Source organism: Phyllostomus hastatus, unplaced genomic scaffold, assembly GCF_019186645.2.
Source record: "Phyllostomus hastatus isolate PE091 unplaced genomic scaffold, TTU_PhHast_1.1 phas_scaffold_1674, whole genome shotgun sequence".
NCBI lineage: Eukaryota > Metazoa > Chordata > Mammalia > Chiroptera > Phyllostomidae > Phyllostomus > Phyllostomus hastatus.
In genome coordinates, this window is record NW_025334011.1 from 11,391,775 (window position 1) to 11,418,131 (window position 26,357).

The following is a 26,357-nucleotide window of genomic DNA, read 5'->3' on the forward strand; positions in this document are numbered from 1 at the left end:
TAGATGTAACATCAAAAGCATTTGACATTATTAGATATTAGAGGTAAAATTGATAAATTTGACTTCATTAAAATTAAAAACTTTTGTGCTTCAAAAGACACTGTTAAGAAACAGAAAAGACAAGCCACAGAGAAAATACTTGGAAATCCTATCTGATAAAGAACTGTATCCAACACATATAAGGAACTCCAACAGCTCCATAATAAGACAAACAACCCAATTTTAAAAAAAAGAACTAAATAGACATTTTATCAAAAAAGACATACAAATGATGAATAAGCACATGAAAATGTGCTCAACAGCTTTAGTAATTAGAAAAATGCACATTAAAAAAACAAAGTGAGGGATTCCTTCCTACCCACCAGGATGCCTTTAGTTAAAAATACAGACAATGTCTAGTGTCTAGTTGTGGAGAAGCAGGAATGCCACACATTGTGAGTGAGAATGTAAGGTGGTGCCTGCACCTTGGAAAACAGTTTGGCCCTATGCATAAGTCAAGTTCTCTAGAGGAACAGAACCAATAGGGTGTATCTATATATAGGAAGAGATTATTTTAAGGAATTGTCTCATGTGGAGGTTGGTGAGTCCAAAACTGGGTGGGGTAGGCTAGCAGGTTGGGTCTCAGGAACGCTGCAGTTGGAGTGCAAGTCGAGCCTGCTGGAAAACCAGAAAGAGCGGATGATGCAGAAAAAGGCCAAATGCCTTCTCCTGGGGAATTCCCTATTGCTCAGCGAGGTGAGCCTTTTGTTCTGTTAGACTTCCAGCTCATTGGATGAGGCCCACTCACATTAGGGAGGGCACTCTGCATTACTCACTGTTCACCAATTTAAATGTAAGCCTCACCCAAAAACACTTTTCCAGAATAACATTTGACTAAGTATCTGGGCACTGTGTGCAGACAAGTTGACACGTAAAATTAACTCAGCAGTTTCACCTCTCAGAATATGCCCAACAGAAATGAAAACATATACCCACACAAAGACTTGTATGTGATTGTTCCCAGTAGCTTTATTCATAATCGACAAAAATTAGAAACAGTTTCAATGTCCATCAACTGGTAAATGGACAAAATGTCATATGTCCATTCATTGAAATACTATTCAGCAATTGAAAAAAAAAAAAAGGAAAATACTGATAAATGGTGTAATATGGATGAACCTCAAATATATGCTGGGTGAAAGAGGCCACATTCGAAACATTAAAAATGGTGTGATCCCACTCGTGTGAAGCGTCCGGACAGTGCACATCAGAGGAGGTTTGGGGCTGGGGGCAGAGACTGGCTGCGTGTGGACCGAGGGAACATTGGAGAGGGATGGGAATGTTCTAAAATTGGATTGTAGTGATGATGCCACCAGTCAGCTGACAAAAACTTCACTGAATTGTACACTTAAAACAGGTGAATCCTATGCTAGGTAAATTATAGCTCAATAATATAAAAAAAAAAAAAAAAAAAGAGGGATGAGCCCTGGCTGGGTGGCTCAGTTGGTTGGAGCGTTGTCCCATACACCAAAAGGTTGTAGGTTTGATCCCTGGTCAGGACACCAAAAGGCTGCAAGCTCCATCCCCAGCTTGGGCACATACAGGGGCATCCAATTGATGTGTCTCTCTCACATCAGCCTTTCTCTCTCTGTCTCTTTCCCTTCTTCTCTCTCTCAAAAACAGTAACAATAAAAAAATATCCTCAGTTGAAGATTTCTTTAAAAAAAGGGCCCTGGCCAGCGTGGCTCGGTTGGTTGGAATGCCATCCTGTAACTGAAAGATTGACTGCTTGTCAGGGCACATGCCTGGGTTGCGGGCTCAGTCCTTGGTTGGGGTGTTTGCAGGAGGCAGCTGATCACTGTTTCTCCCTTGCATTGGTGTTTTTTTCCCCCTCTCTCTCCCCCTCCTTCCTCTCTGTCTTGAAGGAGAATAAAATAAACCTTTAAGTAAAAAGAGAGATGATAAAAATGGGACAAATGGACTAAGGTTAGGATACACAATACATTTCATAAAAGCTCATGCATTTGCTTGAGGTGGATCACAAATTCTGCTTGGGTTATGATCTAAGCTCTGGAACGAGACCTCTCATATGATGAACAGTGTTTTCTAGTTTTCACAAGATCAAAATTTGTCAGCACTTTAGGAGAAGCCTAATAATTATACTTCATAGAAAAATATGTCCTTTTAGTTGTAGTGCAGCATACTCCAAACTGTCTCAACAGCGTCCTCATAGTAAATAATTGAAGGCTATTTTCCAGACCTGTTCTTAAACTTTTCTTCAACACAGTCTAGTGGCTTACCATCAAAGGCACTTTATTAAACACAGTTCTGCAGGGCGAACAGGGAGGAGAGCAGTAAAAGGGTAAAATGTAGAATGCCATTTATCGTTGGTATGTCTTGATCCAGACATGCAGCTTCAGAATAAGAAATGGCTGGACTAAACAGGCATGTACCCGTCCTACAGAAGCTTTCAGTGAAGCTGAGTAACAGTAAGATTAGCGTTTTACTCCCTGACAAGTACCTGGAGTGTAGTTATTCTCACTTACAGTTAAATATGGAACATTTTGCTTTGTCAGCTAGGTTGGGAGTAGGATTGGCATCCTTTTAGAAAAGTTGGGGAGCCTGAGGAGGAAATATATTTGAATACATTATCTACCACCCATGAATCTCTTCAGGTAGTCTGAAGAAATATGTGCTGATGGGTTATGATTCTCCCTGAGAAATAATGTTGGCTGTTTTCCAGTGCTTAGACTCAGGGTTTATTCCGGCTCTAAAGACAGTAGGACATGGTCAGAGATATTAGCTTGGAATGGTGTGTATTTTTAATTGTAAATTTTCACAAGTGCTATATACCTGTGGTAAAGATTTTAACAATTGAATTCATATGCCAAGTATAGAATGTGTAGAATAAAAAAAATTAAAGTCTCTTTTCTCTGGACCCTTCTTTGCTATTTGTCTATTAGTGTATATTTAAATTGTTCACAATTTTTAGCTGTTGTAATGCTGCTGTAAATATGCTGTGTCAGGCACTTCTTTATTTAAGAAAGGTATGTGTGCATACACGTAAACATCACAATTATACATGTGTATGTATATAAACACTTCAGTAACAACTACTACCTATTCTGTATTTCATGATTTATCTTTTTTAAAGATTTTATTTATTTATTTTTAGAGGGGACGGAGGTGGAAAGAGGGAGAGAAACATCAGTGTGAGAGAGAAACATTGATTGGTTGCCCCTCATAAGCGCCCCAACCTGGTACCAAACCCCCAACTTGTGTGGGTTGTGCCCTGACCAGGATCAAACCTGCAACCAGTTGCTTTGTGGAACAATGTCCATCCAACTGAGCTGCATTGGTCAGGGCCATAATTTACCTTAATAAACTAATGTTTCTTTATGTTCTTTAAAAAATCACTGCTTTAGACTACTATAAATGGTCTTAATTTTATATTTGCACTCCTGGTCTTGTTTCAATCATGAGAAAGTATCTAAATAACCATTTATTAAATAAACTAACTAAAGTACAACCTGAGCATGAATCTTTTATTTTGAATATGTATGTACAATACTTTATTTAGTAAGAAGAAAATGATTGATTTTAATTGCAGTAACTTAGTTGAAGTTTATGTTTGAAATGTAGTTGTTGATGTCTCCCAGAAAGTTGGCCATTTTGTCTCCAAGAAATAATTTTACCTTTTAATGAACTATTCATATTGCTTCTGAATTATATCTAGGTTTAGGTTTCTGCTTCCATTTCGGTTTTAGAAAGCAGTGGCAGGACATTGTGGTCCCTAAAACAAGATAATTTGAAAAATCATTGTTGCATTAATCCATTATCACATATCAAGTCGCCCAACACTTAGTTGTTTAAAACAGCAACCGTTTCATATAGCTTATGAGTCTGGGGATGGGGAATTAATGCGCGTCTTAGCTGAGTGATTTTCCTTTTTCATGTTGTGTTGAATGGGGTAAGTGGATGGTGTTTAACTGGTGGATGGATTGCTCTGGAGGATAGAAGATATCTGTACACATGAATATGGTGTCTGGACAGAGGTGGATGGCTAGGTTCATGTGATCTCTATAGCAGGGTAATCTCAGGGTAGTCAGACTCCTCATACTATGGTATAGACCTCCTAGAGAGAATTTGGCAAGAGATAGGAAGTAGAAGGTGCCAGTGTCTTAAGGCCTAAAACTGGAAACTGGCATCTCACTACTTCTGTATTTTGTTGATGAAAGCAGTCCTGCACTGCACCCAGTTTCGATGAAAAGGGAAACAGACATGACTTATTCATGGAAGAGGTAATCAGGGACTTCGTGACCATTCAAATCTGCCACAGACTACCCTCTGGTCACACAAGTTATTTACATTCCTCCTATGTTCAAAATATACCCAACCCCTGAGAATCCCCCAAATTCTCATCCCACTATTTCTTCAACCTCAAGCTTAAGGTTCAGGACCTTTTCATTTAAATCAAGTCCAGATATGCAGGAAGCACCACAGGTGTATTTCCTCTCAAGAGACAAGTTATTACTCAACATATGCTGAAGAATCAAGCATAGAATAACTGGAATAAGCACTTCCATTAAAAAATGGGGAACAGGAGGCATGTAGCTTTCACTGGTCCATAGTAATTTTGAAATTGTGATGCTGTCAGTTCCTTTACTTGGGTAAAATTTACTCCCTGGAAGTGCTTGTTCATGGCTCTGTCTTCCCCCTATCAATTCTGAGTCATCTTTTTTTCTATAAAAAATGGTTTATGCTTACAACTGGGTATCCTTTCCAACCTTGCTTCCTGCTTGTAGAAGTTTAAAAGTCCTAAAGCCTTTCATGTTTTTTGTGCTTTCTCTGCTCCTTACAGTCCGATATAATGTAATTCCTTTAAAAACTTTGTCAGATTCATATGTATCAAAATATAATCCACTTTGTTAGACAGAGAGCCTAACCAAATTTGTTTTTGGGACAGGTGTTTTGTTTCTGCTTCAGACCGACAGGCAAGGTATTGTAGGGCAATACCCATGAGATTCGTAGGAGCTTTTCTATTTGAAAGAGTCCAAAAGGCATGCCCTTAAGATTCCTAGAGACATTTTATCAAGAAGAGTCTAAGAGGCGCACTGTTAAGATTCTTAGAACTGAACTAGATACAGTTTTAAATCATTTTACAGTCTGACCACAGTGTTTTATAGACACACTCTAGAGATTTTTATCCTGAAGCCATGCTGTACTTGTAGAGCCCTAGACTTGATGTTTATTCTGAAGCTATTTCTTACTTTTCTATCTGGAGAAAATGGAGATGAGAAACTTTTTTTTTTTTAAAGAGCAAGTCCTGGCTCTTTTGTATTACTCTAAATTATTCTTGAACATGAAACAGTTCTTTTGTTAGCTCATCTTTCTCTCTGCATACCTTACCTTACATGACTAAAAGAGACTAACAGTTTCAGCCTTGTGTCTAAAAGTCTCCTTAGCCAAACCTGCCAATGTATGGGGCATATTTTCTCTTTTCTGTGTTATGCAAAGAATAGTGTTGTAAATTTCCGCCACTGTGTAAGAAGGGTTGTCATTTCTCCATCTGTTAACATTTTTACTTGTCCTTCAAGTCTTCCTGAGGATCTTGCAGCTTCTACCTAACAGCTGGTGCCAAAGCCAATGCTACATGATTTAAGATTTTTATTGTAGAACCCCACTTCTATGTAACAGAATCTGTTATCTCTCTATAATTTGTTAACAAATTACCTAAAAACTCAACAGCCTTTCTATTGTGGCTTTTAAGATTCTCTCTTTGTCTTTAAACTGTACCATTTTAATTATAATATGTCTTGGTATGGGACTCTTTGGGTTCATCTTGCTTGGGACTCTCTGTGCTTCCTGGACTTGTATGGGTCCCAATTTGTGGGTCAGTGAAAAGGGTGGGCTTATAGTGAGTGGTTATTCTTCCCCATGTAGCATCAGATGAGGCTAGTTGTTGGTATTCACCTGGAGAGTGGACTAGTTTGGAGGGTCCAAAACAGCTTTACTCACATTATTAGTACTTTAATGAGGATTACTAAAAAGCTAGTCTTAGCTGGGACTGTCAACCAAAATGCCTGCACCTAACTTCTCCAACATGACAGTCTTATTGTAGCTTATTGTGATGACAACAGCACAGAAAAGCAGGAAGTAAGAAATAGATATATTCCATTGTAAAAATTTTTTTGTTACATGTGAAATGCCATGATATTATTAGAAGTCAGATTGTGATAAGTTGAAAGATTCTATTTTAAACACCAAGCAACCACTAAAACTACAAAAGAAATAGGTATATCTAATAAACCAATGGAGGGATTAAATTGAAGTATTAAAAAATATGCAATCCCAGAAAAAGCAAGAAATAAGGAGAAGAGGAAACAAATTGGGACAAACAGAAAATAAGATGTTTAATTCAAATTCAACCATATAAATAATTACATTAAAATATAAATACTTTAATGGCAGAAAATATCAGGCTAGATACAAAAACAAGACCTACAACTGTATGTTGTCTATAAGAAATCCTCTTCAAGTATGCACACACGGATTAAAAGAACAAGGATTTTAAAATATAAACCATGAAAACATAAATCATTAGGAAAATTGTAGTGGTTATGTTAATATTCAACAGAATTGGCTTTAGAACAGGGAATATTATGAATGATATTGAGAGATATGTCATAATGATTAAAAAATCATTTAATTAAAAAGATAATCATAAATGTCTATGAGCACAATAATAAAGCTTCTAAGTACTTGAAACAAGAACTGACAGAAAAGAAAGGAAAAATAGACAAAGTTACAGTTGCTGTTCATTTAAAAAACTTCTGCCTTGGCAATTAATGTGTAAATAGGCAGAATATAATTTTAAAAAATAGAAACCTAGAACAACACTGTTAATCAGGGACTTAATTGACATTTATAGAATACCATACTCAATAATAGCAGAATACACATTTTTTCAAGTATGCATGGGATTTTTATCAAGGCGGATCATATGTTAGGTTATAAGGTAAGTCTCAATAGATTTTAAAGGATTAAAACTATACAGAGTATATTGTCTCACTATTACTAAATAGAAATACAAGGTCTGACCAGAAAGTATCCAGCCACGTAATATGGAGAATAGAGATAATTATTGAAGAAGACACAAGATACAAGAAACATTATATATTGGACAATGATGCCTCAGTCCCCTTCAAAGTAAGCACCTTGGGACCTCACAGAGTTCTCCCAATTGCCATCAGCTGCCCCATTGTATTTTCCTGAATCTCATTAATGTTCTGAAATCTCTTCTCTTTCAAAGGTGATTTTAGTGTTGAGAAAAGCCAGAAGTCACAGGGTCCCAAATCTGGGCTATAAGGGGACTAAGTCACTTGGGTGATTGATGTTTCACCAACAAACTCTACATGAGACTTGATGCATGAGCAGGCACTTCGTTGTGATGAAGCTGTCAGTCACCAGTTGCTCATAGCTTCAGCCTCTGAATCATCCAAATAGTGTCCTCAGAAGAATGTTCAAACTTAACTCAAAATTTAATGCAGATTTGTTGCTCTACTCACTGATTCATTTTGAATGTGACAGTCACACAGTACACATACTCAGTGGCACCTACTGCCCCCACTGAGTAGTAAGTACAAAGAAGTCATCGTTGTTCACACATGCACATTCTAGTGCCAGGTTACATCAATGTCACAGAAACTGTTTTTATATTAACAGTGGTTGGATTTTTTCCAGACAGACCTTAACAACTAAGTAACAATAGAATAACTAGAACTTTTCTCCCCCAAATTTGGAAATTAAAACATTTAAGCTATTTTGAATTGTATGAATGAAAATCATACCAGTATTTATGCAGCTAAAGTGTTGCTTAGAGGAAAATAGCTTAAAAATACTAATATTAAAAAACAAGAAAGGTCTAAAACAAACTATCTACACTTTCATCTTAAGAAGCTGGAAAAAGAAAGGCAAAATAAACCCAAAGTAAGTAGAAGGTAGAAAATAAGAAGTAGAAATCAATAAAATAAAATTTATAAAACAAATAATAGAGAAAATTTATGGAAACAGAAGCTGTTTTTCTTATATTTTATAAGGGATCAGATTATTCCACCCACTTAGTGGCAGTGCTTTAGCGTATTTCAGTATGCAAGAGTTTAAAGGTGTTCGGGTCTTAAGGTCTAGGCCCAGAAACAGGTGTAATACATTCCTATTTTTAATTGATCAAAGAGTCACTAAGGTCACCCAAATTCAAGATTAGGGAGAGATATTACATTACTTTATGTTAGAGAAGTTTTAAAATATTTTTCTCACTCTTAACCACAGTCATATTTTTGCAGATCTCAGCTACAAAAGCAAAGAGGACTAAATGAACCAAAATTCTAGAAATAGTAGAGTCCGTGAGCTAAGATTGCTAGTAGTTATCTTTTTTGAGTATGTTTTTGCCCCAATGGACCTGGCTAAAGATGAAGTTCACTAAGGAAGTGAGACTCTAGTAGGGGAAAGAGAAACCATTGGAGTTTTGATGGTCGCATAATCTGGCATGGTGAACTTGAACCTAGAGAGTCCTCCAACACATGACTAGTTTTCTCCATTGGTTTATTTGATGAGTCTTAGGGCAGTGAGGGAGGCTGAGAAGGTGAGCTGGAAATATAGTGAAGTCTTCTGCAGTCTTGCAGTGCTTATGAGACAATCTCCATCTAAGAGGGTAGGGTACAGCTCCAATAAATATACAACTGATTTCACTTTTGAAACATTTTATACCAGACATAAACTAATTGGATTTCAGAGATTAGTTCCTTACCCTACCTGTCTAATACTTCAGGGGTCATCAACTCAAGGTACCAAGGCCTGTTAGGAACCAGACTGCACAAGCAGGAGGTGAGCAAGCAAAGCTTCATCTGTATTTACAGCTGCTCCCCATCACTGGCATTACCACCTGAGCTCTGCCTCCTGTCAGATCAGCGGTGGCATTAGATTCTCATAGGAGTGTGAACCCTAGTGTGAACTGTGCGTGTGAGGGATCTAGGTTGTGCACACCTTAAGAGAATCTAATGCCTGATGATCTGAGGTGGAGCTGAGGTGGTGATGCTAGTGCTGGGGAGCAGCTGCAAACACAGACCATGATTAGCAGAGAGATTTGACTGTGCAGAGACCATAATAAATCAATTGCTTGCAGACTCATATCAAAACCCTATCAGTGAGTGGCAAGTGACAATTAAGCTGCATATGGTGGCAGAGTTTATAGTGGCCAGTGAGTTGATGTACTTCAGTTGTACAGCTGCATCTGGTGGCAGCTTTAAGTCAGAATCCGACACTTACTTTAGTTTGCTCGTGGCCCACCCGTTATATTATTTACCACTTCTGTCCATGTCTCTTTCCTGCAGCGAACACTTATCTCAGTCACAGTATTGGTAAGCCCACATGTTAACCCTAGCCAAAATGAGTAAGAAACAAATATTGCTGGAAAGCTTCCTTGAAAAGGGGGAAAGACACAATGATGAGAAAGGAGAAGACACCAAGACTGTCAACAAAAAGAAAGCTGCATTTAAGAGAAAATATCAAGAGTCATACTTAAGTTATGGGTTCATTGTAATGGGTTATTCACCTTCCTCAAGACTGCTTTGTATAATATGTGGTGACCAGCTATCCAGTGAAGCCACAAAATCTTCAAAACTGCTTCACCACATGGTAACCAAGCATCCTGCATTAAAAAAACAAACCTTTGGAGTTTTTCAAATGAAAAAAAAATAACCCTTAACGTGAAGAACAGAAGTAATTATTGAAGGCCATCATCACTTCATCAAATGTGTCTACACTGACAGCATCATTCTTAGTGGGTAACCACATTGCTAAAGTGAAGAAATCCTTTACTATTGGTGAAGAGCTTATCCTGCCCACTGCTAAGGACAGCTGTCATGAACTTTTAGGAGAGGCTACAGTCCCAAAGGTGGCATGTGTTCCTCTTTCTGCTAGCACCATAACTAAACAAATTGATGAAATAGCAGAGGATAAAGAGGCACAATTGTTAGAGAAGATTAGTGAGCTACTGTGGTACCCAATCCAGGTTGGCGAGTCTACCGATATTGACAACAAGGCAACGATGGTTGGTTTTGTGCAATATATTTTTCGGGAGGATGTGCATGAGGATATGATATGTGCACTTTTGTTGCCAACCAACAGCTCAACTACAGAACTATTCAAGTCTCTGAATGATTACATATAAGGAAAACTGAATTGATCATTTTGTGCCAGTATATGCACGGACAGAGTGGCTTCCACAGATGGATAGCTTTCTGGTTTCACTACTCAGGTCAAAAAGTCAGTTCTGAATTTGAGTCTACACTCTTTGTCATCCATAGAGAAATGCTGGCTCGCCAAAAAAATGTCACCTGAACTTAACGATGTTTTGCAGGATGTGATTAAAACTATCAACCACATTAAAGTACATGCCCTTAACCCATGTCTGTTTGTGCAGCTCTGTGAGGAGATGCACACAGAGCACACATGTCTTATACACAGAAGTGAGATGGCTTTCTAAAAGTGGATCACTGGCTAGAGTTTTTGAGTCATGAGAGCCATTCCAGAGATTTCCTTTAGAAAAAGTCACCACTGGCAGCACATTATAGTGACACAGAATCGGTTGCAAAACTTGCTTCCTTGTGGGACATATTCAACCTGCTCAACAAACTCAACCTCTTGCTTCAGGGAAGGATAACTGTGTTAAATCAGCAGAATAAGTGGCTACATTCAAAGCCAAACGGGAATTAGGGGGTGATGAGTGAACATTGGGATATTTGACATGTTTCAAACATTAACAGAGATTTTAAAAGAGACTGAGCCACGGCCTGCTTTCTCACAGCTGGTGCATGATCACCTGTCTCAGCTTCAAAGAGTTTGAGCATTACTTCCCAAGGACAAAAGACCCCCGAACTGGGAAGGAATGGATCCCAGTTCCATTTGTGAATAAGCCAGGTGAAATTGACTTTGTGCCAGAAGAGGATCGACTGCTTGAGATCACAAATGACAGGGGCCTTAGAAGTTATGTCTGAGGCAACTTCAGACCTCCAAATGTTCTAGATTAAAGTCAAGGCAAAATTACCTGAGATTGTCACAAAAGCACTTAAAAGCCTCCTTCCATTTCTGATATCCTATCTTTGTGATGTAGAGTTCTTTGCTATGACAGCAACCAAGAGATTATGGAATAGACTGGACATAAGCTACACACTTCAGGTGTGAGCGTCTCACATCACCCCCAGATGGGACCGTCTAGCTGCAGGAAATCAAGCTCAGGGCTCTCACTGATTCTGCATTGTGATGAGTAATCATTATATATTACAATGTAATAATAATATGAAGTACATAATAAATAATAAATGTAATTTGCTTGAATTATCCTGAAAACATCCACCCAACCCCTCCCATGATCCATGGAAAAATTGTCTTCCACGAAACTGGTCCCTGGTACCAAAAATGTTGGGGACTGCTGTAATAGAGGAAAAGATGGGCCCTCACTGGCAGAAAATATTATCTACCACAGTTTTATGGTTGTTATATTCACAATATCAGGAAGACACTAAAAAGTTATATGACATGTGAAAATTCAGAAATAACATGTGTCCAAAGAACAGAAAATAAAAGCAGATCCCCCAATGATATAGATCTAGGACTAACCATACAACGATTTTCTAATTGTTATAAATATGTTAAAGAAAATAAAGGAAGAGGTTAACAAAATAGGTAAAAAGATGAAGGATATCAACACATAAAAATAATCAAATGGATATTGTAGAGCTGTAAAATTTAATATCTGAAAGTAAGATTTGAGTTTAAGAGAAAAAGAGGCTCAGCAAAAAATAAATAACTAGAACTAGTGAACTCAAGGACAGGTCCATGGAAAAAATGTACAAGGTAAAGCACAGAAATAAAAAAAAAGGGAATGGAAAGAGCAAAACAGAATAAGAAACATATGGGACTGAGTCATGTTATCTAACATACATGTAATTGGAGTACTAAGAGGAAAAATAAGCAAAAGCAATATTTAAAAAGATGACCAAACATTTTCCAAACTCAAAAGACAGCAGTTCACAGATTTAAGAAGCACAAGAAACCTGAACCTCAAGCAAGATTAATATAAAGGGAAGCACACATAGGTACAGCATAGTGAAAGTTGTGAAAACAAGATATAAAGAGAAAATCTGAAAATGGCTAAAAGCAATAGACTACACTACCTTCAAAAAAGCTACAATAAGATTGATTAATGGCTTACTATTCTATGGAAATTATTAAAATCAGAACACAACTAACTGACATCCTTAAATTTGAAGTGCATGATGAAAAAATATTGCCAAATGAAACTGTACCAGAGAAAATATATTTTTTGATGAAGACTAAATAAAGATACTTTTGGACAAAAGGTGGGGGATTTTATCACAATACCATAACTGTGATAATTTTATTTTATTTATTTACCATATTTTATACCATAATACGATAATACTAAAGGAAGTTATTCAGTCTGAACAAAAATGGTCCTAAATGGAACCATAGAACCACAGGAGAAAATGGAAGAGTTTAGGGAAGCATAAGTAGGTAAGTAAATGTAAAAGATTTCTGCCTATTTAAAGCAACAATCATAATGTCTTATGGCACTTTAATATATATGTAGAAATTAAATATATGAAAGCAATAGAACACAGGATGAGTAGCTGTAAATAGAGATAAATTCACATTTTTGTTTTGTTCAGAAAGTGGCAAAAGTCAGCTGTAATAAGTCAGAAAAGTATGTATAACCTCTAGGATAATTGCTAAAAAAATATAAAAAATGTTTAAACAAAAGCTAACAGTAGATAAAATAGAAGAATAAAAGATGTGATTAATCAGAAAAAAGAGGAATAAAGGAAGAAAAAAGAAGAGATGGGGTGAATAAAAAAACAATAACAAGTTTTCTTAAATACCTGTAATTCATTGAATGTAAATGGGATTAGTCCTCTAATTAAAAGCCAAATATTTTTGGATGAGATTTTTAAAAATACTCAACTGTGTATAGTTTGCACAAGACATATTACTTAAATGGATATGGAAACAAAAAAGTACACTGTGCAAACATTAACTAAAAGAAATCTGATATATTAATATCAGATAAAGTGGAGTTTAAGACAAGTATAAGAGGTAAAAGGAACAAATTATGATAAAAGGGACAATTCAATTGGAAGACAGAAAAGTTCTAAATTTATATATTAACTATAACTTCAAATATATAAAGGTAAATTGACAGGATAAAAAGGAGAAATAGACAAATCACTATCATAGTAGGAGAACTTAACAACCTTCTTTCAACTGCTATTATAACAAGTAGACTTTTAAAGTCTGTAAGGTTTATGTAGAATGTTTAAATACCATTAACCAGCTTGACCTGTTGACAAGTTGTTGTCAGTGTGCTATGTGGAGAACATTATTCCGAGCAGCTGCAGAATGCGTATTGTTTTAAGTGTCCGTAGAACTTACTACCAAAATAGAATGCGTGCTGAGCTAAAAAGCAAGTCTCAACAAATTTCAAAGGATTGAAATCATACAGTATATGTTCTACAGTGGAATTAAATGAGAAATAAATAACAGAAAAGAGTTTAAAAATATTCGATTTTCTTAGAAATTAGGCAGCACACTTTAAAATAATCTGTGGGGCAAAGAAATGAAGTCACATTAGAAAATATTTTGAACTGGATCAGTATCAAGACTTGTGAGACACAGCTGAAGTAATGCTTAGGCAGAATGGTATAGCTTTAAACGCACATATTTAAAAGGTGAGGTTGAGAGTCCATGATCTAATCTTCCATCTCACAAAGCTAGAAAGAGAAGTGCAAATTAAATTTAAAAAAAAGCCAGAAGACAATAATTAACACAGACAGGAGATAAATGGGGAAAATTAACATAGTCAAAGTTGTTTTGAAATTAAAAATTTGTTATCAATTAGCAAAATTGATAAACTACTAAGAAAAAAGAGAAAACTGAAATTAATTGAAATTGTATCTGTATACATAGGAAACATTAGAGATCCAGGAATATTTGAAGAATAAGAAAATATTATACTGTGAATAACTTTATGTCAGTACTTTTGACATCTTATATGAAATGGGCAAATTTCTTGCAAAATACAACTTACCAAAATGACACAAAAGGAAGTAAAAAATCGAAATAGTGCTATATCTTTAAAAGTCATTGAATCCATAATAAAAAAAAAATCTCCCCACCTCTAATAGTAAGTATTCTTCAGCTGAATTGGATCTCAGTATTAGGTCTTTGAATGTTTTTAGGATATTTAAAACTTCACTGTGGCTGACAAGTTCTACACTCAACCTACTTTCTTTCCATTTAGGTTCTTTCACATTGATTTCCCTTTATTTCCATTACACCCCTTTTGTTGGAGATTAAGGGGACACATTAGTTATACCATATTTTTTCATCCAGCTTCTGAACCCTTGAAAAGTAGACATAACTCAGATTGGAATAAAAATGTCACCTTCATGTGTGGAAAAACTGGGTAAAAGAATGCACTCAGGTCTGCATCTGGCCTTCTTGTCCCTTCAGATTGAGTTGACTTACCTTGTCCTGTCGTATCTGCCGTGGGGATGAGAGGAGGATGTATGTGGGTTTGGGGAACTGAGTTCTGAAAGAGACTGAGAAACTGGTGACACCTGTGGCCAGATGTTTGCCCTGTCTCACCAAACAGGTGGTGGAATGGGTGGGGGGAGACAAAGCACCTGTCAGTACAGGTGAAGCCCTACTCTTACTCACGCTTTTTCCAGGGAGTCAGACCTACTCTACTCATCTGGAACCCACTGCGAACCTACTTCTGGTTCCACATGTCATCTGGGTCCTCCATGTTGAACAAGTTTTTATAACTTTTGTCTTTCCATAGAACTCCTCTTTTCTCTCCTCCCCCTAATCCTCCCCCCAAATTTAAACCTGGCATTTGTAAGTAGTGCCATTTTTTAACCACCATTTCAATAAAAAGTATTGAGTTCTTCTACCTCTAGCTTTTAAAGCAGGGCTGATGTGTTCCTTTGCTCTCTGCCGTCAGGTCAGTGATCAGTGTGCCCCTCCTGTGCACAGTTCCTTCCCTTCTGCTTCCATCTCCCCGTCTAACTCGTGTTGTTGGCTGACTTCAGGACATTGCTCCAACTCCCTCAATTATGTCAGTCAGCATCTCCTCTCAACCCCACACACTGTGATTATAGTCGCTTTCTCCTAGTTTGTGTCATTGATGTTCTGATACACAAATCATTATTTTTTAACTTGCTCAGTTCTGTCAACTGCAATCATTTCAAAATCTCAAATACTAAAAGCTGCCCCCCCCCCTCATTTTTTTCTCCTCCTCTCTGGCAATTTTTTGCTTTCCAAATCTTAAATTCGGACATTCCTTCATTCATATTGTATCTCCTCATCTCTCCTTTCTTCCCTCCCTCTCCCTCCCCCTGTATCTCAATAGGTGGTTTTACCATTGTATCTTTACTCCCACAAGTTTATTCCCTTACATACAATTTTTATTTATATACATCAAACATCCTTTCCTCCATTTCCAATCACAGAGACTGTTTCTCCTCTTTAATATGGTTAATTCTTCCGCCATTCTTGTTCTCATCTTCTCTTGAATTTGGTTCATTATTTATCAATATCCCTTTGTATACCTCCCTTTTACTGGCATTAAAAATTTTTTTGAAAAGTATAGTGGAACCTTGGACCTTGAACTTAATTTATTCTGAAAGTCTGTTCAAGAAGCAATTTGTTCAAAAACCAAATAATTTTTTCCCACTAGAAATTATGTAAGTTGAATTAATTTATTCCATACCCCCAAATGATTCCCTGTTTTAACCTTTCTTATATACAGTGCATGTCTAATGTATTGCTAAATCCATAAACACTCTAAAAACAAAAAGAACATGAAATGTAAGTGAAAATTTAACAGAAAGGAAATGAAATGCACAATAAAAAAAGAAAATTTACATACACACTTGAACTTACCTTTAGTGCTGAGAGCTGCCGATGACTGCAGATGGAGAGGAGGGAGGAAGGATGATGTGGTTTGGAAGGGGAGCCCCTTTCATAAAAACATCAGGTCGCTGTTCCTCTGGGGCTCTTCCTCTCTCCTGTCGTTTTCCTCCACTAGACCTTGCCTCGGGCTCACTTGGCCTCTGTGTCGCTGAAAACCTATCCAGCGATGTTTGTGCCTGAGTTTTATCGCTTGCTTCAAGTGAAACACTGTGTCATCACTGGACAAGTGTGTCCCACGGTCTGCTACTTCTTTGTCAAGGTGATATTTCTCACTAAAACTTCACATTTTCCCCATTTCCCAAGCATTTCCTTGATAGTGAAGTAGGAATATCCTCCCTTTCCTCCGCCTCCGAAGAAGGCTCCCCAGCTGCTGTCTGTTGCTAACCCCCTCTGAAGGTCTTGGAGTTCCTCGGTGGTCAGCTCAGTGTGGGGTCCTCCACCAACGCCTCCCCGCCGTCACCATCCGCCTCTGGGCCCATGGACTTGCCCAGGGACCCAGCGTCCTCCACAGCAGGCACAGGCTCATCTTCAAAGCCCCCAAGTTTCAGCGACAGACTCAGGCCACAGCTTCTTCCAGGCTGATTGTGTGGTCCTGGAAGATGCTTCCCCCCATGCTTTGTCTGTGCGCCTCAAGCACGGGAGGATAGTAAAATGTCCCTTCCGGAACTCCCTGAGGGTTAAATTGCTTTCAGAGATCACCTCAAAACACCTCTCCAACAGTACATTTGTGTAGTTTCTTAAAATTAGAAATGGCCTGCTGGTGCAGGGGCTGGCTGAGAGGAGTTGTGTTAAGGGGCAAAAACCGAACAGTGATGAGGCTCCACTCCTCCACCAACTGGGCCTCCAGGGCTGCAGGGTGGGCACAAGCATCGTCCATTTACAAGAAGTGCCCTGTGTGGTGATTGCTTTTCCCAGAGGCATTTCTTCACATTTGGGGCAAACACTGCGTGAATTCATTACTATTAGCCCTCCATATCACATTAAACTTGTTTTTCATGACATTATTTTTCTTGAAAACTCTCAGGTTTTCAGAAGGGTAGACAAGTAGAGGCTTCGATTTAAAGTTCTCACTCGCATTCCCACTCAACAATTACGTCAGCCTGTCCTTCATTGGCTTATATCCTGGTAGTGACTGCTCTTCCTGTGTGATGTAGGTTCTCTTTGGCATTTTCCTCCAAGAAACACCTGTCTCATCACAATTGAACACTTGTTGGGGGCAAAAAAAATCCCTCAGCTTCTATGCATTCTTGAAATTCTATCATGAAATTATCAGCAGCTCCTTTGTTAGAACTGGCAGCCACCCCACGCCTCACTACACTATGAATGCCACTTCATAAATGTATCGAACCAGCCCCTGCGAGCCTTAAGCGAGTCACTTTCAGCACTCGTTCCAGGCGTGTCTGTCTGTCAGGAGGTCAGTGTGCAGCGTCTTTGCCTTTTCACATATTATTGCCTCCAAAATGCTACCGCCAGCCATCTGCTTTTCGTTCTTCCAAATCAACAATTTTTCTACCTCTTCTATTGCCTTTGGTTGTTTTGTGAGCACCTTCACACCCTTAGTAACATCAGTACTATTGATGGCCCCTTTATGTTTTAAAATTGTGCCAGTCATTGATTTCACCGTGCCACACTCTAGGCAGATCAGACCTGTGAACCCCTCTGTCATACTTTGCAATTATTTTTAAAGCTCTGTTGTTGTTCTCACAACTTTCCTTTTCACTTTGCTGCTATCACTAACCTTCTTAGGACCCATAGTGACTTTCTGTACATATTTAATAATAATAAGCAACAAAAGCAAAAGAAAACCACAAAAATACCCATAGCACAATTTTCTGAGCTGTTAACAACACAAAGTTTAGTGGTAGATTGACTCATACTTGTGCCTTCTCTCCTTTGTCGCCCGAGAGACGGGTGACTGTTCACACAGTATCAGCATGAAAGGGTTGTCAGGTCGAGAAGTGAAGTTTTTTTGACAACGGAGAGAGTTTTCCTATGAACAGCTTGGTTGAGAACCTACTTGAGATGGGAGACGTTCAAGAACCAAGGTTGGACTGTACTGTTAAGGATTCAGCATCGCTTTCACACTGTGCGAGACTCCTGAGAAGAGTAAAAGTGACTAGTTAGTTCCATTTCTCCTTTTTCTTTAACCCCCTAATTATTGGAAATGTTGTTCTCTTTCATTGCCTTTCTAAAGTTTCTTTCTGAGGCTCCCAGTAACTGTTAAGTTCTGAGTCCTCCTCCTGCTCTGAAAAGGCCGGACGGGCCCTCCCTCCTTTTGCCCTTCTTTCTTGACTTCACTGATTGACATCAGTCTTTTGTGGAGAGCCCCCTTCTCAAATAAATAAATAAATAAATAAATAAATAAATAATATTATAGGAGATAAGCACACTGTTTCGTTGACTTGCTGGAGCGAGAGAGACCACATAGATGATTGTGAAGTGGTGCCTCCTTTGAGGAAATGAGTTTAGGTTTTTCTTGATTATAGGTTGGGCTCTGGAGTTCCAAGGTAAGAGAGGAGTAGGGCGAGTCTTTGGATTGGTTGATTTCTTAAGGTAATGGTCAGTGTCCACAGCACATGGTAATTAATGATTGAGAAGAAAGGTCTGTTGAGGCCCAAGATACCCTGTGTTTGTAACTGTATAAATGAGCAGTGGTGATTGTTCCAGTTCTCAGTCTTGCCTAACTGATGGGGTGGTCATTCTGGTTCTCTGGTTCTCATCTGCAAGGACATCTTCAGTGAGTCTTTAACTTTTTGCTTTCGTTGCAGTTGCTCTCGTTTCTTCTTGACTACTGCAGTAGCAAGAAGGTCTCACTGCCCCTTGTGGTTCTACTCATAGTAACTCATACTCAAAAACCAGACCCATCTTTGTGAAATACAAATTCAAACATGTTTTCTACTGAAAAATCCTTGATGCCTCCTTTTACGTACAAAATAGAACCCCTTGTACTGAATGTAGTATTCAACCTCTCTTACGCCACCCCAAATTCCAGTCCTTACCTGTCTGTTGCTTCTCATCCCACCCTCCTTCCCTCTGGTCCCTCCCTCATTCCTTCTCTCCCTCCCTCCCTCCTCCTCTTTTTACTTTTCTCCTCCTTACCCCCAAACTGCACTCTTATTATAGAAGTGCATTGACTATTCTGAGCTCATGCTGTACATTGTGGCCACTTATATACAATAAAGGAACTTTTATTTCTTCCTGGAATGCTGTTTCCAAACCTAACTTGGTTCTCATTGTTAATAGTCCTACTTCTTGAAGCTCTATTTAAATTTATCTTTATAGAGCATGTTAGTTTGCTAGTGTCTGTTTGCTCAGTTTTGGAAGCTAGGAGTCCAAGATCAAGATGTCCCCAGGTTTGGTTTGGTTTTAGACTCTCTCCTTGGCTTGCAGATACTTGCCTTCTTGCTGTGTCCTCATGTGGTCTTTCCTCTCTGTGTGCACCCCCCGCCCCCCGCCCCGTGTCTCTCTGTGTGTCCTAATCTCTTCTTATAAGGACATCAGTCAGATTGGATTACTGCCCACCATAGGAGCCTCATCTTAACTTAGTCACCTCTTTAGGGGCCTTATCTCCAAACACAGTCACATTCTGAGGCATTGGGGATTAGGGTGTCAACACCTGATTTTGGGGTGGAGGGAGCACAATTCAGTCCATAACACAGAGCCTTCCTGTATATTCCATGTAGTCATCAACCCTCTCCAGAACCCCACAGCACCTTTACAGCTTGTAGCACTCGATACAGGGTTATCCATGTTTTCCTGTCTCCTCTGGTGGTTTGTACTTGTCTTAGGGACAGAAACTATCTCTTATTCAACTTGTTCTAATACTCCCCTGTTCTGATACTGAATAGGGCTTGATTGTTGGCTAAATTTTAAATATGTAATCAGGCTAAATAGTAATATATTTTCCAGAACTTTTAAGAAATTAACAAAACATATGAATGGAATGTATTATATCTCCTATTTTAGAAGTCTTTGAGCACAGTTTGAGATTTTTATCTTAGGCCTTTAATATACATAGTATAAGTGCTTTAATTTTTATAGGACTTTATATAACTCTTTTATGATCTTTAAAATATAATAATCTAATTGACTTCTATATGCTACCTATCAATTACTTCCATTTCATTACTCCCATTAAATTTGTTTTCAGGTAAAGATGAATACCATGTCTTTTTGAAAACCGAAAATTTGGCTGTTAGAAGACATTTGCTAACTCATAGTACTTCATTCAAGTAAGTTTCATTTTATCCATCTTAGCACCAACTTAAGATTGATTTAAAATGCAAAGAATTAAGTCCACTCCCTCTGACTCTTTCTCAACTCTCAAATTTCTCAGAATATCTTAGCTTCCCCTTGTATGTTGAATCACACATCTTAGAAAATAGTGGAACAATTACTTTTATTACATTTCATGTGCTTATTAAAATATAATGTTTAAACTTGTGGTATTATATTTAAAATGAGACTAACACCTCAGAATAATCTTTTATTTTGTATCAGTTCTAGTCATCATAGTCCTGACTATGTGCCAAACTCATGTTTTTAAAGGGTTTTTTGCATTGTAGGTAATTTTTTGTTTTTCAGTTTAAGTCTTTATCCGGCTTTTCTAAATGATTTATGCCTTCTTGATCATTAAAGGGAGATATTTCGCAGTTAAATGACACTTGAATCTTAAAGGTATAAGTATTTATTTAATTTATTTAAAAACCTAGCTTTGAAAAGTCATCCTATCCAACCTCAACTCTTAGAACTATCTCCTAATGGTCTTTTGTCTTCATTCTCGCTCCATATTCTGCTGCCAGATGGGTCTGTGTATAGAATCACTGCAGTAATGTTAAAGCCCTTTGATAGCTCCTACTCACTGTGGGGCGGGACCCATGCTCTGTTGCCTGGCATTCAAAGCCCTCTACCAAGCTCCTGAAAATATCCCCACTTTCACCAACTGGAGTCTTTCCTATGTTTTAAATTCTCACTGTTTTTCCTATCTGTGTCTTGATTTGTACTGTTGTTTCTTGATGTTTTTCTATGATGTTCCCTGTTCTTCTTCCCTAATTGTTTCCTCTGCCAGTTGAAATCTTGTGCAAGTTCTCAAGACTCAGCCCAGGTGCCAGCTCCTCCATGAAGCTTTCCCTGATTGCTTCAGCTGGAAGCATTAGTTTGCCATCTGCTACTTCATCTAATATTTTGTTTTTGTCACTAAGATAGCACATTTTATCATGCAGTTTTATTACTTATGTTTGTCTGTCTCATATCGCCAACTACGTTGTAAGGACTGTAAAATCAAACCTCTTATCTGACTTATTTCCGCCTCTCACAGCCTTCAGCATAGCCCTTAACAGAGTTTAGTAAATATTTGTTTAGCAAATTAAGAATGTGTCTGGATTTTTCTCCCATCATGCCAGCCATTTTTCAGCCTTGTAGACACACATGGCTCCGATTCATGGCAACCATTCATTCCCGTTATGCACTCCTGGCAGACGTTCCTTCTGCATTTTATCCTAGAAAATGCTGCCTGTAGTGTAATTAACAAGATACACTCAGTTCCCAACCTAAGAAATAAACCCTATTCCAGAAGTTCATGTCTAATTCTGTTGTTTGGAATGCAGAAAGCGTTTTTCCACAAAAATAATGTTATAAATAGTGCTTAAGTTCTCAGCCATCCTCCCAAGACTGTTTAACTCATAAGTACCAGTGCTGATTTAACTACAGATAGTCACCATGTTAACACTGTTTTGCAGAGAAATTCTACATTTTGGACGTGGAAACATGTCCCCCACACCCTAGGGGACACTTTCTGGGCAGCGTGAGCAGCAGGGGGGTGTGAACTGTGTTTCCAGCAGTGGCCTAACATATTTGATACTCTCGCACCAATAGCTTTACAGTTTCCAGTATTTGCATAAGTGACATTTACTGTAGTTTGCTGATACTCTTGCGTCATCTTAATTGAGGGTGAGGGGACACTTGCTCTTCTGATTCTCCCCAGAATAGATTAAGATGGTAAAGAGGGCTTCAGCTGTCCTGGCATGTGGGTGGGTGATTTTTAAGTCAGATAATTGACAGTTTAGGAATTGTTTTACTAAGTCCCCCTTTCTGTTGTTCTGCAAACTTATGGGAATTGAATATAGAGGGGTGGGCAAAAGTAGGTTTACAGTTATGAGTACACAAGACAGTTATTTTTTATTGTTATTCCTGTATATTCTCCCTTATGAATGACTGTAAACCTGCTTTTTCCCACCATGTATGAACATAGAAAATATTTCTATCTATAGGAAAAACACAATTTTATTGGTATCAACCTTATATCTAACATCACATCAGTTTTTGTGAACAAGTGATTATTATTTCTTCATTTCTACACGGGCATAGTGGCGCGTCCCGTGAAAACACGTCTGTGTGCATAAACAAGCCCAGAGGTTGACAGTTTACTTTGTCAGGCTGTACGTGAGTGTGTTCAGTCATCCTAAGCTTTGAGCACAAGAGTGAAAGTCTACTTATGCTTAATGCCATTGTAGATGCTAGGGGCTAGGGAAAGAGAACCACAGTGTTACAAAAAGTTTGCTTTTCCTCCAGGATCCTGAAATACAAGGAGTAAGTATGAAAGAAACAGAGTTCAAACAATATGTTATTAATTGCCATAAAATGCTTTGTGAGGATAACAAATGCCCTAGGAGTGTCAGAGTGGCAGTATCCTTATGTTTCACCCTGGTTCTAAAGGTACTGGTGGGACTTCAGTCAGTCTCAGAGCACCAGTGTTCAACCAGTGTGTCCAGGAATTTGTAAAACATGAGATCCCCAACTGTCTAGTCAGGAGCGCTGGCCTCTTTTCCCTTAGATTGCCAAATTTAAAAATGGCAACAGTCAACACAATAGACATCTAGTGTGAATCAATCAAAATTTTACCCATTTTTGTCAGATCAGCAAAAAAATATAATTTTTGATGTGCCACAGAAGTTTAATAATTAGTTTATGTGTGCCATGAGTTGAAAAAGTTTGAAAATTGCTGCCTTAGAGGAATAGTGAAGATTTAAATAAAGAGCTGGGAGAGGAACTTATATTCCAGGTTGGACTAACAGCATGAAGAGAGGACTAGAGAAGCAAAAACAAATAGACAGACAGACAAACAAAGCAGCAGTACTGGCTGCAACAGAAAGCTCAGTCCATGTTGGGTGCAAAATAGGTGGGAAAATTACACCAGTGGTTCAAGCTCAGCAACGAATAAGAGTTACCCGTAGATATTTTTAAAAATACAAGTCCCTGGATCTTTCCCCAGAACTAATAAATAGAATTTCTGGGCTAAGAGACATAAGCCTGTTTTCTTTTAGAGCTCCCCTAGTGACTGAGGATCCCCAAATTAGAAGGATGGGCCAGACTTAGGAGAGCCGTGAATGCCTTGCTGAGGAGCTGGGGCTCTGTCTCTCAGGAGTGGGAAGCCCTCAGAGGTTTCTGAGACGGGTGACATGACCAGATTGCTGTGTGCCAAGATAAATGATTGTCCACGGCTTATGAATGGAAGAGAAATAAGAAACAACTTGAAGTAGAGCAGTGGTGGTGGGGAAAAAAGAGATGGTAACATTTTTAAGTGTCCTTAGATGTGTGGGAGTTGATGATGTCAGCGTTGTCCTCAGCATGATTTGTTTTATAAACTGATTATAAAGCTTCACCCTCATTAATGTGATCTCTTTTCTCTTACAACCTGGCAACTTAAACAGTAATTTCAGCCAGTTGCATTTAATGGAAGGAAACCATTGTCTACTTATGTACACGTCTAACTCGTAATAGTAAGTGAAGTTATGTGTATGAGGAATATGACCTTTAACATAATCCTTATAAAGCATTTAAACCACCCACATATGCAGTACATAACCTCAGCTCTGCAGGATGGTGCCAAGAACTGGAGCCACATATATAAGATAGTTATTGGCACATAACTCTGTAGCATTTGGTCAAAATTTGAAGAAATATTCTAAATTATGCTCTGTATTTTAATATTTTTAGCATCAAATTTGATAATTGCTTAGTTTTTTGGCAGCAGACCCATGCATGCCTCCTGACAACAGCGACTGCACTTCCTCTGAGCTTCCACTTCTGTTCCGCCCCCAGTGGCTGCCGGTGTGGCCCCAGGCCCCTGTCCATCCCCTGCTAGTGTCCGTCCCTGAGTGCCCCCAGCAGAGAGGAGATTTAAAGGAGTCTGATTGAAACTTTTCTTGTGTCGCTGACAAGTTGGACGATGCTGGGGACTGTCCAGGCCAGTGTGGGGTAAGGCAGCTGCTAGGGCACGCCTACTCAGGAGTCTCAAACCATGCCACTGGCTGGAAATGTTTTATACCTCTTCAGTGTGTTTTGACTATGTTATGGTTTGAAAACAGTGAGCCATATTTACGAGCTGGCAGAGAATAAGTTCAAGGAGTGGTTTGATCCTTTTCAAAAGGACTTGACTTGACATCATGGAATTTTTTTTTGAAAGAACCCCTCTTTGGCTACTCTGCAGTGCTACACACATGACAACAATTTCTGTATGGTCCTCTTCGCCCGTGATCGTGAGTTTGTTGTCTTATTAATACCCCCATCTCCCTTGAGTTACTTTTCTGTAGCTACTTAGGTTTCACTGATCATCTAGGTGTTCAACCAGAGAATGGGTGGTCTGCTGAGATTTGAGGGGTCCTGTAGGAGAAAGGGAGGAGAGAGAACTACATTTGTCAGGTGTCTTCTCTGTGCTGTGTTCTTTACATGTATTTTTACCATTTTAACTCCATTTTACCCACAACCAATATGGGGTTTAGAGAGGTTTAAAAATTTATCTGACGTCGAAACTAAGGAGAAGTTGGTTTTGATCCCAGGTTTATCTGACTCTCTAAACAGCCTGGTCTCAGAAGTCTGCGTGACTTTTATTCATTGGGAAAAGATCAGCAAACTCAGAATCAGGGCCATTGAGGACAAGCTCTCCCTCTGTCACTAACCATGTCGAACAAGTCATTTAAAGCTCTCAGCTTTAGTTTCCTCATCTGTCATATAGGGTTAAAATCTGTGTTGCTGGCCATTTGGGATTGTTATAAGAATAATAAGCTAGCGAATTTCAGTGTGATATTACAGGTATAAAAACCAAAGGAAGATTGAGAGATTTTTAATTCAAGCAAAAAACATATTAAAAAACCAAAGCAAAACATGAAATTTGATGACTTGTACAGATTGTGTGGTGTTTCACCTCTTAGCATTGCTCTACAGACTTTCCAAAGTAATACTTGTCAATTTTGCAAGTTCAAACACCATGGTGTGCCAGACCACATCAGTGAATTTAATATCTCAGTGTAGCAGATTGTCCTGGCAACATATCAGTTACTTCCTTTTACTTACCAGAAGCAATCATTAGTCTTTATACCATATCAAATAGGTCTGAACTCTAAAGAAATGTTCATAGAAAATGAGAACCAAGATGATTCTGAGACTACTTACTGTATATTTTGGACTTTAAGACTCATCTTTCCCCCCCAAATTTGAGAGGAATAATGGTTGTTAATGCTGCTGTTGAGGTCTGTTTACGTTTACATTGGTGAAATATTATGTTATTTATGTTATTAAATATTTTACCGCATTTTTTGCTTCAATTTTTTTTCCCTACTTTCCTCTAAAACCTAGGTGCGTCTTATGGTCTGAAAAACATGGTAATAGCAATAGACTTAATGGACTAGAGTTGATGTTAACATTCTCAAAAAAAATTCTTTATATTTTTGAACTTTTTTACAAGCCTGAGTAATAAGGTCACATTATATAAAACTCTTTTGCACACAAAACTGCTTTTCAAAATGTTTCCAGTGTCCTGGCAACTTTTATAGGATTATAGGATGGTGAAGACTGAAAGACAGCTATAGTTATTGTAATCCATTTACGCTTCTTTAAGTATACATATAAGAAATTAGGGAACTCTTCATATTAGGACAGTACTATGAATGAAGCGGCAGTGAGCCTGGGAAGTACCAATATCAAGTCCTAAGCCAACCTAAAACCGTTACCCGATGAAAGCTCTAAGTCTCTTATACTTCGGACTGGCAAAGACAAATGCCTTAGGAAGACCAGCTGACACAGTAGAGGAATGGTATCAGCTTCAGATATGAATCCAGAAGTGTGCATCTGTTCAGTCTTGGATTCCTGAGTGTGTAGGACTTTTCTGCACCTGCCATACTCAGTACATCCCAGAGTGGGTTCCCTCGTCCTCAGGGGCTGTTTTCCACGTGGCTCCCAGGGCCAGCGCCGGGCCTGCTTCCTGGGTCTGGTGGGTGGATAATGACTCCAGCTGGGGCCTGGCCCAGTGAAAAGAAGGGGAGGAGACA

The 26,357-nt window shown here is 38.5% G+C and overlaps 1 protein-coding gene across 22 annotated transcripts in view; it reads left to right on the plus strand.

Moving 5' to 3' along the window:
* Window positions 1-26,357, plus strand: part of ZNF438 (zinc finger protein 438) — a 170,553-nt gene that overhangs the window by 61,377 nt on the left and 82,819 nt on the right. For 20 of the 22 annotated variants that reach the window (XM_045857828.1, XM_045857822.1, XM_045857826.1 and 17 more), the window contains one exon: window positions 20,183-20,264. The exons of the other annotated variants lie outside the window; for them this stretch is intronic. In XM_045857828.1, the coding sequence (XP_045713784.1) occupies window positions 20,183-20,264 (82 nt within the window). The remainder of the gene's footprint in view (window positions 1-20,182; window positions 20,265-26,357) is intronic. 22 annotated transcript variants of the gene reach the window in all.